General features: G+C 37.1%; 1 protein-coding gene across 3 annotated transcripts; it reads right to left on the bottom strand.

Annotated features, from left to right (window-relative positions):
* Nucleotides 1-774: 774 nt before the first annotated feature.
* tasor2 (transcription activation suppressor family member 2) lies at nucleotides 775-20,314 on the bottom strand. Of its 3 annotated transcripts, XM_039665117.2 has the most exons (23): nucleotides 19,660-20,314; nucleotides 17,906-18,054; nucleotides 17,716-17,811; nucleotides 17,538-17,610; nucleotides 15,556-15,647; nucleotides 15,312-15,449; nucleotides 15,106-15,233; nucleotides 14,971-14,984; nucleotides 14,670-14,769; nucleotides 14,407-14,501; nucleotides 14,204-14,304; nucleotides 14,045-14,117; nucleotides 13,565-13,636; nucleotides 12,552-13,442; nucleotides 11,262-12,458; nucleotides 9,764-10,544; nucleotides 8,789-9,197; nucleotides 4,640-8,485; nucleotides 4,437-4,559; nucleotides 3,763-3,916; nucleotides 3,557-3,662; nucleotides 3,057-3,238; nucleotides 775-1,166 (listed from the first exon to the last, which is right to left on the bottom strand). In XM_039665117.2, exons 1-23 carry the CDS (start codon nucleotides 19,688-19,690, stop codon nucleotides 1,069-1,071), a joined length of 8,949 nt encoding a protein of 2,982 aa, XP_039521051.2. In that variant the 5' UTR covers nucleotides 19,691-20,314; the 3' UTR covers nucleotides 775-1,068. The 3 variants fall into 3 exon arrangements, with proteins under 3 accessions (XP_039521051.2, XP_039521034.2, XP_039521057.2); XM_039665100.2 differs by having other exon boundaries at nucleotides 11,262-13,442; XM_039665123.2 differs by having other exon boundaries at nucleotides 9,764-10,112; nucleotides 11,262-13,442; nucleotides 19,660-20,313.
* Nucleotides 20,315-20,833: the final 519 nt, after the last annotated feature.

The following is a 20,833-nucleotide window of genomic DNA, read 5'->3' as shown; positions in this document are numbered from 1 at the left end:
TACTTTTCTTAAAATCACAAATATTTTGTTTGGGAGACCAGGATGTGATAAGATCCACATTTTATGCAAGAACTTTATTGAAGAACAAAGAGTAGGCACTTTTGAATAAAATAAAACAATTTAGCTCATTCACTTCCCATGAGGTCAAAATGGTGATGGGAGTGTATGATATTGATGAAATTACCATAGAAATTACCATAGGTCAACACAACTGACCCCGTGTTACAACACTCCCAGGTCTTCCTCTACAAATTAATATTAATGCACTGAATCTGAAAAATAAATCCTTTGATGGAGACAGGTGTAAATGAAGTACAAATACAAACCAGAATTTGGAAGTAGCTTACCTTCACTCCTTTCCCCTCAAGTGATTCTTTAGCTTTAAATACGAAAAACTAGATCAAAATGTTCAAACAAGTTTGGAATCAATTTAGAATTTAAAAAGGAGAGCAATTGTACCAGACCAAAAAATGAACAAAATTGATGACCACAACCTATAATCATTGATAAACAAGTTACAACAAATAGGGAGCAGATATAGAAGTCTAGTAAGCATACAGAAGAATATGTTAGTAGCAAAACAAATATTATATTTTAAGTTGGTTCCTCATTTTAAATGTACTGTATCTATGTAAAACGCTATAAAAATAAACATAACTTGAATTTTTCTAAGCACACACAGATAAGCCTACATCTTCATAACCACAATAGATTATAATGAATAAATAAATTATAATATAACATGTATTAAATACACAAAACTGAACAATGAACAACAATAATAAAACAGTTCATTTATTAGAGTTTTCAGTCGAGATAAAAAATATAGTCAGGATAAAACATACTAAAACATTTGTACATTGAAACTGTCTTATAAATGGTCAAGCTTTTTCTGGAAAGCTTATAAATTGTAATCAATTACACATGAGTAGCAAAGATATATGCTTTAAGTTTTACCATAAACAATAAATTAATTATGAACAAAAGTGTACTTGCCAACGGTAAGAAATTATATTTTGATAAAAAATTAAAATAAAACAAACACACAAAAAAACAACATACACACATTTATGACACAGAACAAGTATCATTTGAAAGAATCCGTGAAAATGTGTAAATGTTCATGGTTAAAATCCCATTTGTTCCAAAAGAGTCCGTAGGTGTGTCTGCAACACAAAGAACAAAAGGTAAAAATTCTCATATTCCCTAAATCTGGTAAAATTATGCATTGTTAGTACAATATTAGTACAATATATTAATATTAGTACTAAATTAGTACAATATGCAGAAATTAAAGAACTTATTTTTTATTTAAATTTTAAGAATTCATTTTGATCTCTTACGAGAGTTCTCTCGTGTTCTCTACAGGAAAATCCCTTTTCTCGAGAATACTGAAGCCAAAAAATTATCCTTAATTTTGCATTCATTTAAAACGCATTGCTGCAGAGGCCAGGCAGCTCATACGCCTATTGTTTGCGCCGTGCCAACTGCTGCAACCTATCATGGGACTGTATGTGACGCAAGCAACAATCACGTCCTGCCAGAAGGGGCGTAGCTTATGTCTATATTAGCAGTGCAGATAGGGTGTTCTTTGATTTTTCGTTTCTTCAGCGAAGTGTTTACTTCGCATCGCTGGTCTCCAGAGAAGCCTGCGCCGTCGAAAAAGCCCTATCAGCGGGATGAGCCATCTTATGGGCCCTGCACACTTGAAAACCCTAGTGTGGACAGAGAGTGTTTTTAAACGAAAACGCCGTTTTCAAATGTATCTGGATTAATGAAGACGTAGCCTAAACTGAAGGACAATATTTAACGTGAAGAACTTCAAATACTGTATTATTGCCTTTTTTCCCTCTAAGACAAGTAGTAAGTGGAAAATAAATGGAGAAATTAGAGTGAAATAATATCAGGTGCAGGAGAAGTCAACAGTCGTATCTAATCATAGACAGTAAGTATTTAGAACAGAGATTGTATAGGAAATTAAATTTGTGATATGATAATGCCATTTTCCCAATATTACCAAACTGAATTTTTAAACTTTTTTATTAAAAATGGGTCTCTTTAACTCTAAACCAGTGATTAAAGCAATGATTATAAAAAGGATAATTTCAGGTATGTCTACTCTCCCCTTTTAAAATGTCACTTTTGAAACTTCCAGACGAAAACAGTCTGTTTGATTAGGCTAACCAGGAACCAAGAAAGAGAAATAAAACTTAAAATAACAGCAAGTTTTCCTGTTACCACAAGGTGAGAACACCACAGAATGTAGAGGACAGGAGAGTTGATAAAATTGCAGTGCAATTAAAATCAAAGCAAGCTCATCTGGTATAGACGGCTGTGAAGATGATTATGGGGGTACACCAAACCCACGATTCGGTTCTTTTCACGATTTTTGACCCACGATTAAATACAAACCTCGATTCTTTCGCTTGGAGGAGAGAGAAGAAAAAAAAAGATTTTTGAGAAAGAAAAATAAGAGATTTTTATTAAATAACATTTGAAAAACCTACAGGTAGCCTAAATCTTGTATAAATATTTGTGAGTCTTCATTTTCTTTTGATTTCCTACTCTAGTTCTCATTAAAAGTCACTAGATAGGTTTTATTCTGTGCATTTTTGGCACTTTTTGTGTGAAATCATATTTATTTTGTCCATCAAAAGCATGCCTTCACTTTAATTGAGCGCGAGCAGCGGCGCCGAAACCCCCTCTTCACTACTGCTCACGCGCTGCTCCTGCTCCCGGTGTAAATGCACTCATTGATTAACATGCATGCCGGCAAAACTATAATATAATATTAAAGAATTTATCCTCAACTAGTTACACAATTTCGGTTTCATATTGCATATCGTTACATCCCTAGTCAACATACAAAGTTTTAAATGTGCATTATAAGAAACTATTTTATAAATTAAAATCATTTAATATTTTACAAAACAATTATGAGGTTATGGTGATTTCATTATTTAGTTATTCAGTTCAATAGGCTGGTGTAGCACAGCTGAAGTGAACTGGCCCTAACCTTAAAAGGCATGTGGACTTTCACAAAAATTAAAACTCACCTGTAATAAACACAGGAAACCGTACAGAGGCGTTTTGGATCTGGAGGCGGGTCAAACAGAAGAGGTAATCCGGCCGTTCCCGTGAAATGACATCACATTCATGATAGGGCAAGACCTCGACTATGCCAGCTTTCTGACAGCAATCGATAAACTGCTGCTTCTTACTTCCCTCAGGACTGGACCTGTCGAGGAGATTATATGTAAGATTATAAGTCTTACCTTTCATATGTTAGAGGAGAGTGAGAGTTAGTCTGTGCTCATAACTGGGTACAGGCAGTGTTCAGAGGGAGAGAGGCATCAAGGCAAAAATAGAAGCTGGTATTGTTCAAACAAGTCACCATCATTTATATAGCAGCACTTTAACAATATAGATTGTTTCAAAGCAGCTTTACAGTGATCATAGTAAATTGAAGTAACAGAGATTATTTTGGCTTTACAGCAGCTCTAGAAAAAAGTTAGTTTCTTAACAAAACTTACTGTAAACACAGCTGTGATCTTACCTCGCACTTTCCCGAAGCCTGCGACTGTCTCTATAGTGCAGAAACCATTTCCATTTCCCTTGCTTGTCTAACTCCTCCAGAATCCCCACGACTTTCTTCATGTCATCTTATAAATTTCACAAAAGTAAGTCCAATGAGATCATAATGTATCAGTTCATCTCGAGTAAAACAACATGGATAATTTCAGTAGCAACTTTTATCCGTACCTAGGGTAAGTGTGTCAAGAGCCAAGTCATCACACACTATAAATCCTCCGTTTGCAAAAAGCTCTTGGTGAGTGAGGTTCACCACGTCATCGGGTCGGTCGATGCCAGCAAACAGGACGTTGGGGGACTTCTTCAATTCCAGCAAATAAGGCACCTGGTTGAATTGTGAAAAAGATCTTTTGAAGGCAACCTCAATCAAACAAGTTCACAGAAATATTTTTTCTGAAACAATCCCTCAACTTATCCCCAACAACTTCTGTTAATTATATCACTTTGGCTGAATTACAACAAAAAAACATAGAGAGCTTTTTCCATGGCTCTTGCCACACATGAAAAGATGAAAAGGCATTTCATCACTCTTAACTCAACTCAAAAGAGATTGAACTGCTCAACAGATCTGAAACTCCATTAAGGATCAGACTCTCTTAAAGTCTTTTCATTCTAGCAATGTATATTGATATTAAAATTCTGGCCGACAAAAGATAAGCCAAAAATAATTTTTACTTTATGGCTGGTCTGAATTCTGATAAATGGCCCATATAGTAATTATACTTGAATGAGCATGCAAAATTAAATATCCGATATCATATATGCAATACTGACCAACTGACCTCTTAAAGGATGATTTCCACAAATTTTCAGCCTAAAATTTTGAGCTTCACTCATTCACTTACCTCACATATGTGCTCTGCAATGTCCTCATTCCTCAGTATAATGAGAAGAGGGGACTGACCATCGTTACTGAGGTCAAACTCTTCTGGTTCAACCTGTATGTGGCCCTCAATCTCCAACATGTGCTACAAATCAGAAATTCCCATGAAAATCTTTCCCATTTTAGAACACTTTATACAATTATTTTAACGCATAACGTTCGTACCTTGGTTTCTTTAAAGAAGGTATCCGTTGATGTGACGAGTATAAAGAACCTGTACTTAGTCTTGGATGCTTGCCACACTGAGGACTTCTGATAGTCGTGAGGATTGTCGAAAGTGTCCTTCTTGATACGACCAACGAATCCAGGATGTTGGCCAACGCTCTCTCGACTGTATTTCCTCTTGACGCCCTTTCCACTTGGCTCAATTGGACGAGAGAGTCTCTTCCTGTTGCAGACATCGTTCATCATGGACTTGTATGTAACAGCACATTGCTTTGTTATTTCTGAGATCCCGGCAAACTCAACATCATTGCCCTTTTCACAGAAAAGTCTTTGAAGATGTGGTTTGCAGTTTCTTACAGACTCCCTCATCCCTCTCCTGTCAGACATGTCCACTTTTATCTTAAAATCAGTAAGTGATTGTTGTGCTTTACTAAGGTCAGCGGAGTTCTCCTCTTCACTGAGATTTGAAAACCGAACAGTCATGGGACATGTAGACAGGTCAGGATTTTCCCAACAGTGTGATGTGCTGGTACTGGATGTGCTCTTATTTTCTTTGAGAACCTGACTCATGTTTTTAGAGAAAATAAGGTACTCAAGGTCAACTGCAGACCGGGTCACATCAGTCTTACTTTGTTGTTCTTGCCAGCCATGAAAAGCGTTTTCAAGTCCAATGAAAGATGGTTTCACGGTGGGAGAGTTACTGAATGTTACCCGGTTTCCTTTCCTGTCCAAAACTGTGACAATAGAGGAGAGTGGAATGTCGAACTTATTATCCCTCTCACTTACATCTAATTGCTGACTGAAGGCCGCCTCCCTTCTGAAATACCTGCGCCAGTCAAATTGCTGCTTAGTTGTCTTAACATGTGGAAGGGAACTAACCCTGACTACCTTAGTTGGCTTTGCTTGACAAGTTTCAAAGCATGATGTTTTTTGGATACTGTAGTCTACAGTTTTTTGGATACTGTAGTCTACAGTAAAATTGGGACAGTCTTCATCATCCCACTCAGAATATTGGCGAAATTTGCTTTTTCTGGACTTCTTTTTTGGACTTTGTTCCCTGGTATATTCAGTAGTACAAGTAACTGACAGAGGGTCTGATTTATAACTCTTTTCTGCCCAACAAAGGTTTTCCACCTCTTTCTTTGCATGCTTTGTGTGCCTGTAGGAATACTCACGTTCAGATGTAATGTACTTAGAACAAATGGGTTGGTCATTGTCACAACTAAATTCATTTTCACATGGATACAATTGGTGATCAACTGGTTCCTCTGTTTGGTAATCAGGCCACGGCAAACCTTCATCAGATCCCTGGTAATATTCATGCAAATCGTCTACATTGTCGTCTCTGTAAAATAATCCAGAATCATTTTGAGGTCCACCCTCAATGGAGTTATAGTTCTTGTCATCTTTTTGCTGGGAGGTGGGACAGAGTTTGTGCCTTAACTGGAAAGAGCCCTCACTGGGCGAACGCTTAGTAGTTAATTCAGATTTATCTTTGAAATCCATTTTCCCAGGTTTTTTCATTCTCTCACACCTTAGTTCGTCATCATACGTTTCTTCATAATGCCCTATAAACTCAGATATTGGCTTTGTGGTAGAAACATGTTCTTGAGGACATACAGGAATTTTAGGTGGCAGCATGTCAACATGATCAGTGTTGTAAGGAAAGTAAAGGTCCCTATTCAAATCTTCTTCCCTGAATTTTTCATTCACTTCTGGTAAAGATGCAATTTCATCTTGCGTAGGAGTAGAGCACATGCTGTTTACCTCCACTTCTGAGGGTTTGTAAATTGTCAAAGCTTGAGGAGCAACGGTTTCATTACGAGTTTCAGTCCGGCTATGGGGCAAAGCACACATTTTTGCAGACAGGCATTCTTGGTATGTTTTGATGACGTCATCTTTACAAGAGCCTTGACTTTGTGTCTCCTCGTCAACAAGTGTATCATCCTCAACACTGGCTTTAGATTTATCCTGTTGGCCTAAATCTCTTTCATCATCTTTTTCTAAATGACTAATATCCAATTTGGTGGGTTCAACAGTACTTGGTTTTAACTCATTGTGACATACTTCAAGAGCTTCTTGTTGGACCACAAAACTCTGCTGAAGGGTCTCGGTTTCAATCTCATCTTGCATTATATTAGAAGTATCAGTACAAGAAGCTGGGGTGGGTTTCTCTTGAACAGACATCGGCTGATCTTCATCTGAGGATGAATCATTGCTTAATACAAGGGTATAGTCTTCTAGGTCTGTCTCCTCTGGTGTGTAAGGTTGTGTTTCACGCTTTTGTATCTCCATGTCATCATCATCATCATCATCGATGAAAGCATCTTCATCACTGAATTCCATTTCAACACGGTTTATTTTATCCTTTAGACCCCAAACAAACTCATCTTGATGTTCCACCATTGCTGTGGACGCCTCATGTTTAGTATCACTGCCATCCAAGTTATCCCATTCCTTTGACTTACTCTGACCTTCTTGCATAATTTCTTCACCAGTATAACCTTCATCTTTTTCTTCCGCAAACTTTTTAGTGTCATTCCCTTCAATTCCATGGGATGATGGATCAGTCAAGTTTAACCGATCTTTCACATCAAGCTGTTCTTTTGCACTAGGAATCTCATTACACTTTTCAATTTCAGTCTCATCTGATGTAGCATCTCTCAGTTCATCAACCATATGAGTGTGATCTTTCAGGTCATACACAGGGTTAAAATCTTCTTTTGCATTTGAAGTCTCATTATACTCTACAACTCTCGTCTCATCTGATGAAATATCACTTAGCTTATCTAGATTTGTACCATCTAATATAGGTTTCAGTTCTAGTTTTGCAGTAGAAGTCTCTTTGTGCTCTTCAACACTAGTATCATCTGATGTAGCATCTCTCAGCTCATCAACCATGTTTGTGTGATCTTTCGGGTCATGCACAGGCTTAAGATTTTCCTTTGCATTAGAAGTCTCATTATACTCTTCAACTCTCGTCTCATCTGATGAAATATCGCTTAGCTCCTCAACATGGTCAAGTAGATTTGTGTCATCTAGTAAAGGTTTAAGATCCTTTTTCACAATAGAAGTCACATTATGCTCTTCAACACTAGAATCATGTGGTGAAACATCTCCCAGAACATCTACCATGTTTGCGTGACCTTTGAGATTTAAAGGTTTAAGATCTTCCTTTGCATGAGCAGAGCAATTATGCTCAACACTAATCTGATCTTGGCTTGGCAAGTCAGAAGTCATGTTTTCGTCAACATTTCCATCTTCCATAATTGTAAGACATCCATCTTGGCTATCTTCATCTGAGACTTCTTTACTCTCTTGACTTTCCTGTACTGAAATGGATGCTCCGATTCCAGTATCGTCCACATTTCCATCAACCACAGCTGCTGGGCACCCATTTTTGTTTTCATTTGTTTCAGAAATCTCTTTACTCTCTGCACTGTCAGAAACATTCTCCTTCTGGAGTACTGTATGTGCTTTACGCCCAGTTGCCTTCTTTAAACTCAGATCAAAACTTTTCCTACCCAAAATCAGACGATGTTGTTTTGAGAATGCTGACGGTTTTATGGGACTATATACTTGATGGAACACACTAATGTTTTTCAGGTCAAAAGTGGTCACTCTTGTAGATGCTTCATTCTTAGTAACATTTCTGACCTTTGGTAGTAGTATCCGAATACCTATCCTCATATTTGATGCTTGCTCACACAACTGGTTATATGAACTATTTCCTTCCAAGAGCTGAGAATATGTGCAGTCAGTGGTGATGTCATTTTCATCATCAGAGTCACTGTGACTGTCAGGCACTGAATTGTCAACTGGTATGTCCACAGAAGATCTATAATTCTGTAACAGAAAAATTTAAATCAAATAAATCATTATTAAATTGCACAATCACACTGTATAAGAGGTCTAAAATATTACTGAGAATATCACAAAGAATGTCCAAAAGAATGATTGACAGAACTTGTATAAACATGACAAGTACGTAAAGGCTAAAAGCTAACAATAATATATTTTCTTAAAAATATATTCAAAAAAATAAATTCTATACATTTTAAAGATTAACACCAACTAAAAGCTAAAGATTAACACCAACTAAAAGCCAAGAGCTAAATACAGTGCAATTTTAACCATGTTAATCATTACCATCAATGCTGTAACTTTTGGATTGAGGGAGAGACTTGTCCCAGAAGGTGAACGGCTTGGTGTCGTAGGTGAAATTCCACCAGGATTTGATGCTGTGTCTTTTTTTCTGCTTTGATTTGAGACTGAACAGAAATTCACAGGCTCGCCATTTTTCACAGAAAGATCCAAAACCTCTGATGGCCTGGATGAGTCATCTTTCGAGGTCAACTCAACATTGAGCAATGACACAGCATTTTGAATAGCGTTAATGTCCAGATGAACCTTTTCAACATCCTTCCCCTTTGGAAGTGCGGTACAATTTTCAAGTTGAAATAACCTGGAGGTGTGTTTACTATAAAAAAGTCCAATCCACATGTGAAAAATGAGATGGACATCCTCATAGGTGTCTTCAATGTTGAAGTTCCATTTCCTGTCAATATTAGGGGGAAGAAATGGTCAACAGAGCCTTTTTGGAATGTCTATATATGGGTTATGATGCTCAAATGATTACTACATAAACTTTATTAGATAGAGTTTATGTGGTTATGCGTTTATGTGATCACCACGTCTTCAGCATATTTAAATTTTGATGTCAAACTCAGACATTTGATTTTCTCAAGGATTAGTATTGGGGCCAATATATGCGTGTGTAAACAAGCACTAGCAAAATACAAGTATTGAATAGCGATTTGGCATGACTCGGATCATTTTTTTTGTGTTTTTAGCAAAAGTGTGTATATGAATATCATTTTATCTAACCCTAACCATAGCTGTATAATTTCTAGCTTGTTGCAATATATATATATTTTTGTTGAGTTTTTAATTTCTAATTTTGGTTGAACTTTTTGATTAGTGACAATATTAAACTAAATGCAATAACGTTCAGACTTTTGTCTTGTGTCAATCGCCACAAATCAACATAAACGACAATATTAATTTTCACGACAACAATCATCAAGCCTTAACCGAAATGTAGGGTCAACAAGTGTCACTTACCCATGAAGTGCTCGTGTGACAGTTTTGTCTTTATTGTCATTGGTGAACTTGCTGTCAAATTTAAAATCATAATCTTCTTCCCAAATCCTCGTCACTTGGATCTTTCCCTCCTTTTCAATTAGGTTTCTATTCCGTGCAAATCTTGATTTTCGTGCTTTTGCCTTGGGAATCGACGACATTGTCTTATTTGAAGAAATCAAGTGCTTCCATTCTGTTTTTTCTCCTTCCTCTTGATGACTCGAGGGTGCAGTATCTTTAGGCAGGTTGAGATGAAGCCCAGTCTTCAATGACAAACCCGAATCTACACATCCATGTGGATAAGAAACCTGGGGGGATGGACCTGACAAACCTGACAGCAGAGAGGTTGGCTGTGAGTAAGAATGCTCTTTAGATATTTCCAAAATCAGTTCCCCAGTCACTAAAAGGCCTTCTGGAACAGGAGACCTGGGGGGTAATTTAACTCTGGCAGATGGACAACGAAGAAGAGCATGAAGGACTGACTCCGGGGAGCCGATGCTCTTTATTCCATCAAGGGACTCCTGGCCAGGTTTGGCTTCTAAGTTCGATAACATTTTATCATTACTTGCACCGAGGGCCAAGTCAGCCAGTAAACTCAAAGCATCTGAGGGCAGAGATGCACTCATGCTCTCACTCTCTGCCCTGGCTTTGCCATCAACGCTAATTCTCGTCCTTCCCACCCTATCCCCAAGCGACGATACGAGCTGCTGGTCATTGCGTTTAGCTATTTCAAAAGGTGCTGATGTGTCAAAATTGAGGGACCCTGTAAGAAATAGACAAAAACAAAGACAAAGCATAAAATAGCAGCAGCAAAGTTGTATAGTCATGCAGATGTGCAAAAGAACAGGAGGAAGCAGAAGCACAATAACATACACACAGAAGACAAAAAGATGGAGAGGGATCATATGGGGCCAATTTTAAAACACCAGCAAAATCACGTCTCCAGCCCCTCTAATTTAACGACTACTGCTGAAAATGAAACATTCACAAAGGATTGAGGTTTAAAGTGGTATACAGTGTACAACTGAACTGGTATACACAAATATGCACACAGCACTTCTAGACACTTTTCCACTAGGGGTGTAACGGTTCTCTAAAGTATATATATAAACCAAAAAAATAATCGAAAAAGGAAAACACAAGGAAATCACTTACTGCTCTTGACTGAATAGCTTTTGTAACTTTAATAAATGATTTATCTATATTTAATTTATACATTGAAGATTATATGCAATGCTGTTTTACATTTGATTAATTTAAAAACTACTGTTAGATACCTGAAAAGCAGTTCATTTTATTTGTATCTTTGCTCCATTGTAATTATAGGTCAACAAGTTTTATTTTGACAGCAGACCTAGATAGCACTGATATAGCACATACCGAACCGTACTGCAATTGTGACAGTAAAACTGTGATAAAAACCCAACTGCAGGTAATATGAACAAATATAATAGAATATGTAAAGAAAGATTTGTCTTACCATTTTCTTTTGATGCCTTGTTATTAAGACCTCTCCAAGACACAGGTTGTTTGGTTACCTCCACAGGCTTCTTTGGTGGATATTGTGCCTTATTAATCATGAGCTGTGATGCTTTGTCTTTCAACTTATTCTTGATAATATCACATTGCAGCTGCATAATGGTGCCCAAATTTCTTTTTTTTGATTCTGGCTCTGTGTTTTCTGGCTCAGATTTGGCACTGTCATCAGGCGAAGGAGATTTCGGCCTCTTTCCCCTTCTGAGTACTGTCTTTAATTTGCTTATAGATATTGCACTGTACACATCACATTTTGCTTTCTTTTTGTTTTTGTCAAGAGAGGATATTTTAGGGTCCAAGTGCATGGATTGGTCAGATACTCTGGGATGACTAGAAGTTGCATCTGTTTCTTTGTTCGTTTGTTGGAAGCCTACGTTCTCATTTAATGTAGCATTAATGGGCTTTTCTGAAAACAAATCCCCACTTTTTTCAATTTCTAATGGGTTGTTTTTGTGAAGGTTTCTCAATATCTTTAATGCTGACAAGAGAGCAGTTGGCATTTCATCCGAAGTGTCTTCACAGTCACTTACCACTGGAACTTTACTGGGTAATTCTTTCATCACCGTCGAGGGAGCTTCTCCCTTACTTTCTACTACTTCTGTGGATTTGTTTTCCACAGGAGAAATAGCTTCTGTTTTTGCGTCAATGCTCATCTCAACATGCATTTTCTCACTTTGCCTCTTGTTTGCAGTATGTACATCAACATCTGAACCATGTGGAACAAAAACTCTACCACAGGTTGTGATTATGGTCTTGAGACCATATCGTTCTCTCAAGCTATATCCCTCCATCTTCCTCTTGGGTGTGCTAGACAATCTTTGCGTTGTTGTATCAGCCGGTGTGTTCACTATAGTCTCCTCATCAATCTTTACAGCACCAGATCTCAAAGAACGCTTCAGACTGGCATCGGTATTCCACAATCTTTTACGCCTTGGAAGAGACCGCCAGTCTCTTTTTGAAGGACTTTGATCAAGTATAGTTTCTGTTGACACATTTAAAGCTTCTTGTCCTTGATTTCGTTTCACGCCCCTTTGCCTGCGTCCCTTGCCCCTACTAGTTAAATGCAGCCTCTGATTAATGTCATCAGCATGCATGGTCTCAGTCCGAGTCTGGTCTTTTGTAGGGCCATTTGTGGAGTGCTCTGGCAAAACGAGAGGCAAACTTGAAGCAGGGTTTTTTTTAACAGCTTTTCTTTTTATCTTCATGGTTCTCCATTGAATTTTGCGCTTCCTACCTTTACGTTTCGAAGAAGACCTCAGATTTAGTTTCTCATCAGGATCAGCCATTGTTTTCTCAGGATGTAAATTATCCTCCATCCCTTTAGCAGCACCACCCTCTTCTATTGATGTGATTAATGGTGTAGTCCTTGTTTGGATGGAAGTCTCTTTTGTGGATAAATCTACACAGACTCTATCAGCATCTCCTTTAGTGTTGCCTTGAGATGTTTTCTCAACATCACCGTCAATACCTACGCAATTTTCTGAAGGGAAGTCACCCAATTTAGGTGAAACTGTGGAAGTTGGATACACCAACACACTGTCAGCTACAGTAATTACAGCTGTTCCCAGTTTATCAGTGCTCTCTGGCAAAGCAGGTTGAGGCTGCTCTGTTGTCAAATGCTTGTGATCAGTCCTGTGAGAGGCATCACTGATGGCCTCTGTGTGCTTAGTCACCTCCATTTCAACAGGGGCATCAGTCTGCGGGACCTCATCAGGTGATGATATACAGTAATAGACATCATCGTCATGATCTTCACCACGCTGCTGACGACCAGTGGTGAGTAACTCCAGTGCCCTCACTACTGAAATTGTAAAGCCACAAGGTTCATCAAAATAGGATTTTAATCGAGTACCAGTCTCCTGTGACCACTTAGGCGATATCAGAGTAAAACCACCAGGCACATCATATTGGTCCGGAAACATACTTGCTTCCCTGGTGGGAACGTCCAACAGCCCTGGGTGAAAAAGAGTGCCATAGTCTTGTAAATGCTTCTCTAATGAAATTTGAGAGCACCCCTGTTGGTTTGGAGGACATTTTTCCATCTCCATTTCTGCATAGTTCAGTGCTGGAATGACTTGCAGTATTTCTGATGACACTTTAGTATCTGTCAGGTCAGACTTCGCACCTATACATAAAAACACATGCTTATAAGACATGTACAATTTGCAAATTAAAAGATAAATAAAGTAGACTAATGTAAAATAAAAATTTAAATTAAATAATAAATCCAATTCTTCTCCTTGTTACCTTTTGGCACAGTTCTTGAGTCTGGGAAAATAAACATGCCTTGAAGTGCGGCTGCCTTACCAGACTTTGCATCTAGAAATTAAGGAAATGTATGTTTTCACAAGATAAACACCATCAAGATAGATTTTCTATCCACTTTTTAAATGTTATTGGCTCCAGTTGTTTAACTAATGACTTTAATGAGGAAATTAACTCAATCCCCTGAAACCTTTTTTTTAGTTAGTTGCTAAATAATCAGATATAACCAAATGCACATTGAAGATTTGGGGTAATGTTGTTCTTCACCAGGAAATTTGCTGTGACATAAATTTACATGATACAGACCCAACAGCATTAAAGGAAGTATATATCACTGGTTAACAACCTCTGAGCTCATGAAGTTTGTTTATCTTTAATGGTTTATATTTTGGTGTTAAAAAATAAGTAATTATAGAGAAAATTATTGGAATTGGAGTTGCAGTCCACTGGGCAATGTCTTACCTTCATAAGAGAAGAGATGTGAAGAGTGTAACAGTATAAGGAAACCTGAATCTTCCAGTGGTATAACAAGAGCCTGGTGAATGGAAAAGATCATAAGACCAGATTTGTTTAGAGATTTTTTCAGTGTTTCTTTGATATTTCTTTCTTCCCCATATTTACCATGTCATTTTCCTTTAGCTCTTGGGTTATCTGAGCAAGATCATTTTTCGCCTTAGAGGAGACGACGTCATACAAGTTGAAACATCTGCCATCTATGCAAACTGTGGGAAGAAGTAGCAAAACAGATTAAAAGATGCTCATTTACAGTTTTAACACCAAAATGGGCGATACTGTCAATAACCAAAACACAATTTTAAACACACCTTCACCGACAATACAAGTTTCAAAGATTTCCCGCGGCAAAGTCCTCTTCAGTTCAGACACACCAATTGCACGGTCAATTTGAACTGTCTTTGGGCTGAAAATACAGTTTGCATTTCAGTCCTGTAGCTTATAAGTAGATGTATAGTATGTCTGAATAATCTACCCTACATGTTTGGGCAGCTTTGTTGGTGCATTATCAAATGAAATCTGGTTTATTTTATCAGAGTAAGAGGGTCAAAAGATTTCTTTGCATTAAACATACAGTTTTGCTGGGAACCAGGCTCCGCTCGAAGACTGAAGACCAACATCATAGACAGTGGATTCAATCTTGAATTGGCCAATCCATGGTTGGTAATGAAACACTACAAAACAAGATACCATTGGTAATTACTGTAATATTCAGTGCATTTAAATGTTCTTTTAATTGTCAAGCTGAAAACACTATACAATAAATGAAAGAAAGACAATGTACAAGATTTTGAATGAAACAATCCTCGCTAGCCCCATTTGCAATTTTACCACAAAAAGAGAAAAGAACATGCAAACCAATCTATAATTCTTACCTGTTTTGTCTTGGCTTGAAAAGAAAAGGTAAAGAAAACAGATTGTTAGTTGTCGTATGTAAAACCTAATGTTTCATTTCATAAGATTCAGCAAAGGGTGTAGCCGTCAAAATCTCAAAGATCAAAGTTATTAACCTCTTTTGCTCCAACTCTGATGAGGTGTTCATCTTCCCATATGAAAATGCCACGATGGCAAACGGGCAAGCATGTCTCGGACATGACCTTGTTTCACTGCTTCCATCACAGAGTTCATACATATAGTACTGCAAGACAAAGCAACCTTGTTATATATACAGTTTGAAGCTAAGGAAGGAAACCATTTCTTTTGAGAGCTGTATCACCTGTGTTCGCTCATAGGCCAAGAAAGAACTAGTAGTTGAAGACACAGCACCAATCTGGTCTGACACGTGGCAGTCGAAGCCATCTGTCGGAGGAGTGAAATTCTGGGTATAGTTGTCTGTAACTTCTTTCACTCTCCCCTGATTTAAGAAAATATGTTTACAAGTGGTGCATTAGGATAAATCATCACAAAGCAACAGAATATTGATGGAAGAATAATTTACCACTAATTTGTTAAATGTGTACCTTGGTCAGCTTCAAAAGCACAATGTAGCCAGTCTTGCCATCGTACCAGCGCTTCAAGTCAAGGCAGTCTGAGTATTTTGAAATATAGACACCTAATTTGAGTGCAAATAACAGAAATATAATGTGACGATAATAGCCTTGAACAATAGGAGAAAACAACTCCACAACAATCAATTCACTGCAGCTGTGTTCAGCTGTGTACATTTGCTTTTTTTTAAGGCAAAGCTTGTAAATGGCTGAAGTCCAATGAATTTTTATTTAAATGGTGTTCAACAAACTATGGGATAAAAACTGAAAATTAAGCCATTAAAGAGGCAAAAAACAAAATGCCTCTTAGTTGAAGGTGTAACTCAAATTCTGAGGTAATACTCAACACATGCAATTAACGGACCCATCAAAAACTGGAAAAACTAGATCTTCTGAATTTTTGTGGATGGGAAAAAGGTGTACAATCACTTCTCAGAAAGATCTGATTGCCTCAACATGTTAAACTACAGTAAACAAGTTTAGTCTTTAGTCCTGGTAATTATTAAGCCAACAAGTCCTAGACTCAAAATAGCCAGGCTTTTGACACTGCATAAAAAGGTATTTTTCAAAGATGAATTGAAAAACTATGGCAAATCCAGTAAAGATATCTTTAACAAATTGTATTAACAACGTAAGCATGACCCTGTAAGCATGACTTCTTTTTCAGGCTGGTTGACAAAAACATGTGTACAAAAAGTTGTGTAAAAGCCAGCAAATCAGATAAGTTGGATAAGATATTTTGGTGTGCTTTAGTCAGTAAACAGACTGTGTAAGTGAAATTTAAAGCAGACACTAAACAATCCCTGACAACACACCAACATTTGCTGGGACCTGAAATATTTTTGCATTAATGGGATATGACACAATACATTAACTTACAGTCAATATCACATGAACTTTACTCTTATTTGGTTGCTTAACTGTAGAGAGACACTCATGAATGTACATCATTCAAGACTTCCCTTCTCAGGAAATAGAAGTGTTAAACATGACCACATAAACTCATCCCCGCTACATCATACATAAAATGAGAAATGAAATTAAATGTGAAAACCCTTAATCATCTGAAAGCTTAATTTCACTTGTCAAAGAATATGTGCTAAATTTCCCTTGTCTTCACAAACCTGCTTTAAGTCAATAATAATTCAAGATTATGTCTATTATTAATAGCTATAGTAGTTCTGCGTGACTTTGTTGTCCACCAAACACCCAGATCTTTTTCTCATCCTCAAGCCATGATACACCAACCATGTGACTGATGATATGAGGTTCCTTAGCTAGAAATGAGTCTCATTTCTTCATGATATTATTAAGTCTTCCACCAGTAGTTAATAATAGCCCTGTAGTCTCTAGCAAGAAAGCAGTCAACTGTTTAATTTAGACTGCAGTAAATACTTCAGTATCTAGGCAATTTGATACCATGCACTAGTGGGAAAACCTTCACTTTCTCTTTCTATAGATTGATTACATCTTAAGTAGCAGTACAATTCATACTTTCACTTTTCATATGAAGGAGAATAGACTATGGACTTGACTTTTTACAGTTCTCCAATGCAATAAGCATGTCAATTGTTTGTTTTATAACGCAATAAAATTGTGCAGAGATCATTTTGGGCCAGGCTGTCATTAGGAGAAATTATGAGTACAAAGCGGGAACCAACAAAAAAAACGATTATTGCTGTAGTCAATGCATGCTTTTTACAGTGAGCTTTTTGGACATCACTTTTGACCAATACTGCATCTGCATTATAAAACATTCACTGAATCAGTCCAATGAAAATCATGCACTTTCATTGACAACAGCACATTCAAATCAACACTTGTCAGAAAAGCATGAAGGCTTCATGACTGATCTTGTTGCAGTCACATGTGAAATATTTCCTTGTGCATTTAAGTAAACACATTAGGTTGTTATGCTGATTATCAGCAAATAATGCAATGGCTACTTTCTTTACCTTTCAAAGAGTCTCCAAGAGTAGTGCATTTTCCTTGTCTAACCAATAAGCCTGTTTCACCAATTTTCCTTGCCTGTGGGAAAACAAATGTTGCATTAATGGGTTTGGCGATTCATAAAGTCACACAGTTTTGAAATCAGGCTGATTCAATACGCTCATTGAATATTGTATTTCTTACCCTGCTTGCATCATCAAGCAACAGGAAGCCAAATGACTCTTCAAGTTCCTGTTCAGAATATCCTTTTTCCCGTTTTTCAGAACGAAAGGCAGCATACTGTTGGGGGAAAAAAAACATTCATCAGGCTAAAACATGACACAAATCTCACTACTTCATTTTATATTGTACAGTTTTTAAGAATAAAAATTACCTGTTTTTGTAAAGCGTCATTGTTGATCAAATGGGCAGAGTTGTACATGAAACATTCTTTTGATTCCTCATACAAATAGTTGTTACGAAGTGGCGTTAGAATACTCTCATTAAAGGTTACTGAGCCTGGATGCACAGGCTCCAGAAGACCTGGTAAGAAAGGACACACGTCTGAGTTATACTAATTGCTTCACATTTTTTCAAAACATTCCATCTTTTCAAAAAGAAATAGCCTAAAATGGAAAGTATTGTATGTCACTTTAGAATGGGAACTAGAGAGCATGTTGTCAAAGTCATTTGAAGGTCATGAGAAAATAGAAAACTCATTTTGGCTAGGTAAAAAAAAACAACAGTTTGAAAAACTGGCTAAACAACTCCTCTAAAAAAACCAAAACACATATTCCGAATTAAAGTAAGCCCCTTACGCAATTCTTCTGCTGAACACGTTGTTCATTCTGTGAAGGACTATTGTGCAATACTTCTGTTGAAGTGTTCCACCACACTAATCTTCCAAATGTACCATATAACCATAATGTCCGTTATTGGTATTATGAACTCATCAAATTATACAGTAATATGAAATGCAGTCTAATTGTCATATTCACAAGATGGATTTCCAGCTTTTCTAATTGAAAAAAATACTGTTTAAGATTGTAGCTGGTATCTGGAAACAGGAGATCATCTTGGACCAGCAGCAATCTAGTCATCCAATAGTCACAACTGGTCAAGCTGGTTTTTGAAACATGACTCTCAACCAAGCTAGAACAAGCTAATGATCATCTAAGACAACCTAATATTTCAAACTTTACATGGAGGAATGAGATTCATAACCAATGCTGTAAATAAATCAACACTGCTGACAATTCTTAACATCTAGTGTTTTGTACTAAACCCATTTAAGCATTTTTTGGTCTTTAATTTTTGACAAATTTTACAAAAACACTGAGAATAAGGACCAGAATGAGAAGATCTTTCGGTAACACTTTACAATAAGGTTTCACCAGTGAATTACTTTAGTTAACATGAACTGAAAAGGAACAACACTTCTATAGTATTTATTAATCTTAGTTTAATTTTCAGTGTTTAGGAAAATCAGAAGCTGTATTAGTTAACACACTGTGAACTAACATGAACAAATTATTAACTAGAGTATTTTACAAAGATGAATAAATACTGTAACAAATGTATTGTTCACTGTTAGTTAATGCATTAACTAATGTTAACAAATGATACCTTGTGAAGTGTTACAGACCTTTCATATAGATAATGCACACATATCTAGATTAGAAAACACTTAATAATAATGGGCACATATAATAAATAAATATAGGCCATGTCTAAGATGACATTGCACAGTAGTGAACTAAAACTGTAATGTAAACCCCAAGCTTATTAGAGCAAAGGTAAGACTATCACGTGTAGATTTACCAGGCCCACGCTGACTCGACTGTAGAACTGGTTTAGTTTATGGAAACCAACCAAACCAGTACCCGTGTCTTCTTTCAACCAGAATAGGCCAGTCGTTTCAAATTTTACACGAGTGCAAAAATGGTGTAACTATATTTAAATACTTAAAACTGAAACTCAGAAATACAAAATAAACAAACAGTTTCTTTGACGGTAAACAAAAACAGCACAAAAAATAGAGTGGGTTTTGAATGGATAAATAAATAGATGTTTCTTGCATAAATTATACAAACACTATTGACGTCAAAACAGAAACTAAACGTCAAAGAGTCCGCTAACCCCAGTTACCTTGTGTTGATTGTGTAGTCGCATTCTCCATGAAGACGAAGCATAGATCCAAGGTTTTCGCTTAGCACTCACACGATATATTAGATATTTCTAATACTCGGTGGCCCACGACATTCCACTCAAACGAATAAAAAGATACTGCCTGTTCCGAGAAATAGTCATGAAATGTTTATTGAAAGTTCCGAGGATAATTATTAGTTTCGACGAGGAACATTAGTCTCTCAGGCTGAAATGCGTATTGAAGGACTTGAATTGTACTGTGTGACTGTGTTGCAACCAGGAAGCGAATCCACATAAAGACAGCAAAGGTTGGGCTGTGAAAACGGCAGCCAGCGAAGTGGTCTGAAGGCCTGTTTTTAACCGTTTTTTTCTGACTGGAATGCTAAATCATTCGATAGCGCGCGCGCTCGCCTCGAGGGACGCGGCGATACACAGAAAATCGTAGCTCGCGCGAGTAAGCGAAACGAAATAGAAACAGAAAGTCAAAAGTTTGCGTCCATCTTGCTTCTCGCGTGCAGTTCCGTTTGGCGTCGCTAGTGTTCGCAGCACAGAAAAATTGGAACGATTTCGTTCAACACTAATTATACTCGGATTTATCACTGAATGTCGATTTAATCATTTAAATAAGGTGTTTATGGTTATATATTGATAACGAGTAGACGTCGGTAGCTTGAAGTAAACAAACAACAGTCCTTGTTCTGAAAAATCCAAATGTACTCTTCCGGCCTCTAGATGGAGCTGTTCAGTTTTCTGCATTCCTGAACTCCAGCCTTGCCCCTCGCGCCTGAAAGAACCAGAACATTGAGTTCAGGACAAAGTGTTCACTGAGTGAATTAGAGCAAAACAAATGGTTTGTTTGCCAACTTTTGCCCGGGCAAAGCCATTTTAGGTGTAATGGATATGGAAAATATTTTATCCTAGTTTTAACGTTTAAAATGTTGAATTATGAATCGTCTTAGGTCATGAAAACTGTGTATACATATAATTAATTAGAATTGTGGAAAAAAACGTTATCCTTTATAAAATGGTTTAATTTGACCTTAATGCATTAGGTATCATTCATGAACTAGTTAACAATAAACTTATTTTGACATGGTTTATTACTCTGAACAAAATTATAAATGTATTTATGCATAATGCATTATGTTTTTGCCCCCATTTTTCATGAGCTGAA

Source organism: Pimephales promelas, chromosome 14, assembly GCF_988280905.1.
Source record: "Pimephales promelas chromosome 14, fPimPro1.hap1.1, whole genome shotgun sequence".
In the NCBI taxonomy this organism is placed as follows: Eukaryota; Metazoa; Chordata; class Actinopteri; order Cypriniformes; family Leuciscidae; genus Pimephales; species Pimephales promelas.
Note: the sequence above shows the minus strand (reverse complement) of the source record. Positions and strands in the feature narration are given on the sequence as shown.

Coding starts and splice junctions, on each gene's coding strand:
- tasor2 (XM_039665100.2), bottom strand. CDS start 19,690: ATGGAGAATGCGACTACACAATCAACACAAG. Junction 17,812..17,905: donor ATGACGCTTTACAAAAACAG/GTAATTTTTATT, acceptor TTCCCCCAACAG/TATGCTGCCTTTCGTTCTGA. Junction 15,234..15,311: donor TGGCCTATGAGCGAACACAG/GTGATACAGCTC, acceptor TTTGTCTTGCAG/TACTATATGTATGAACTCTG.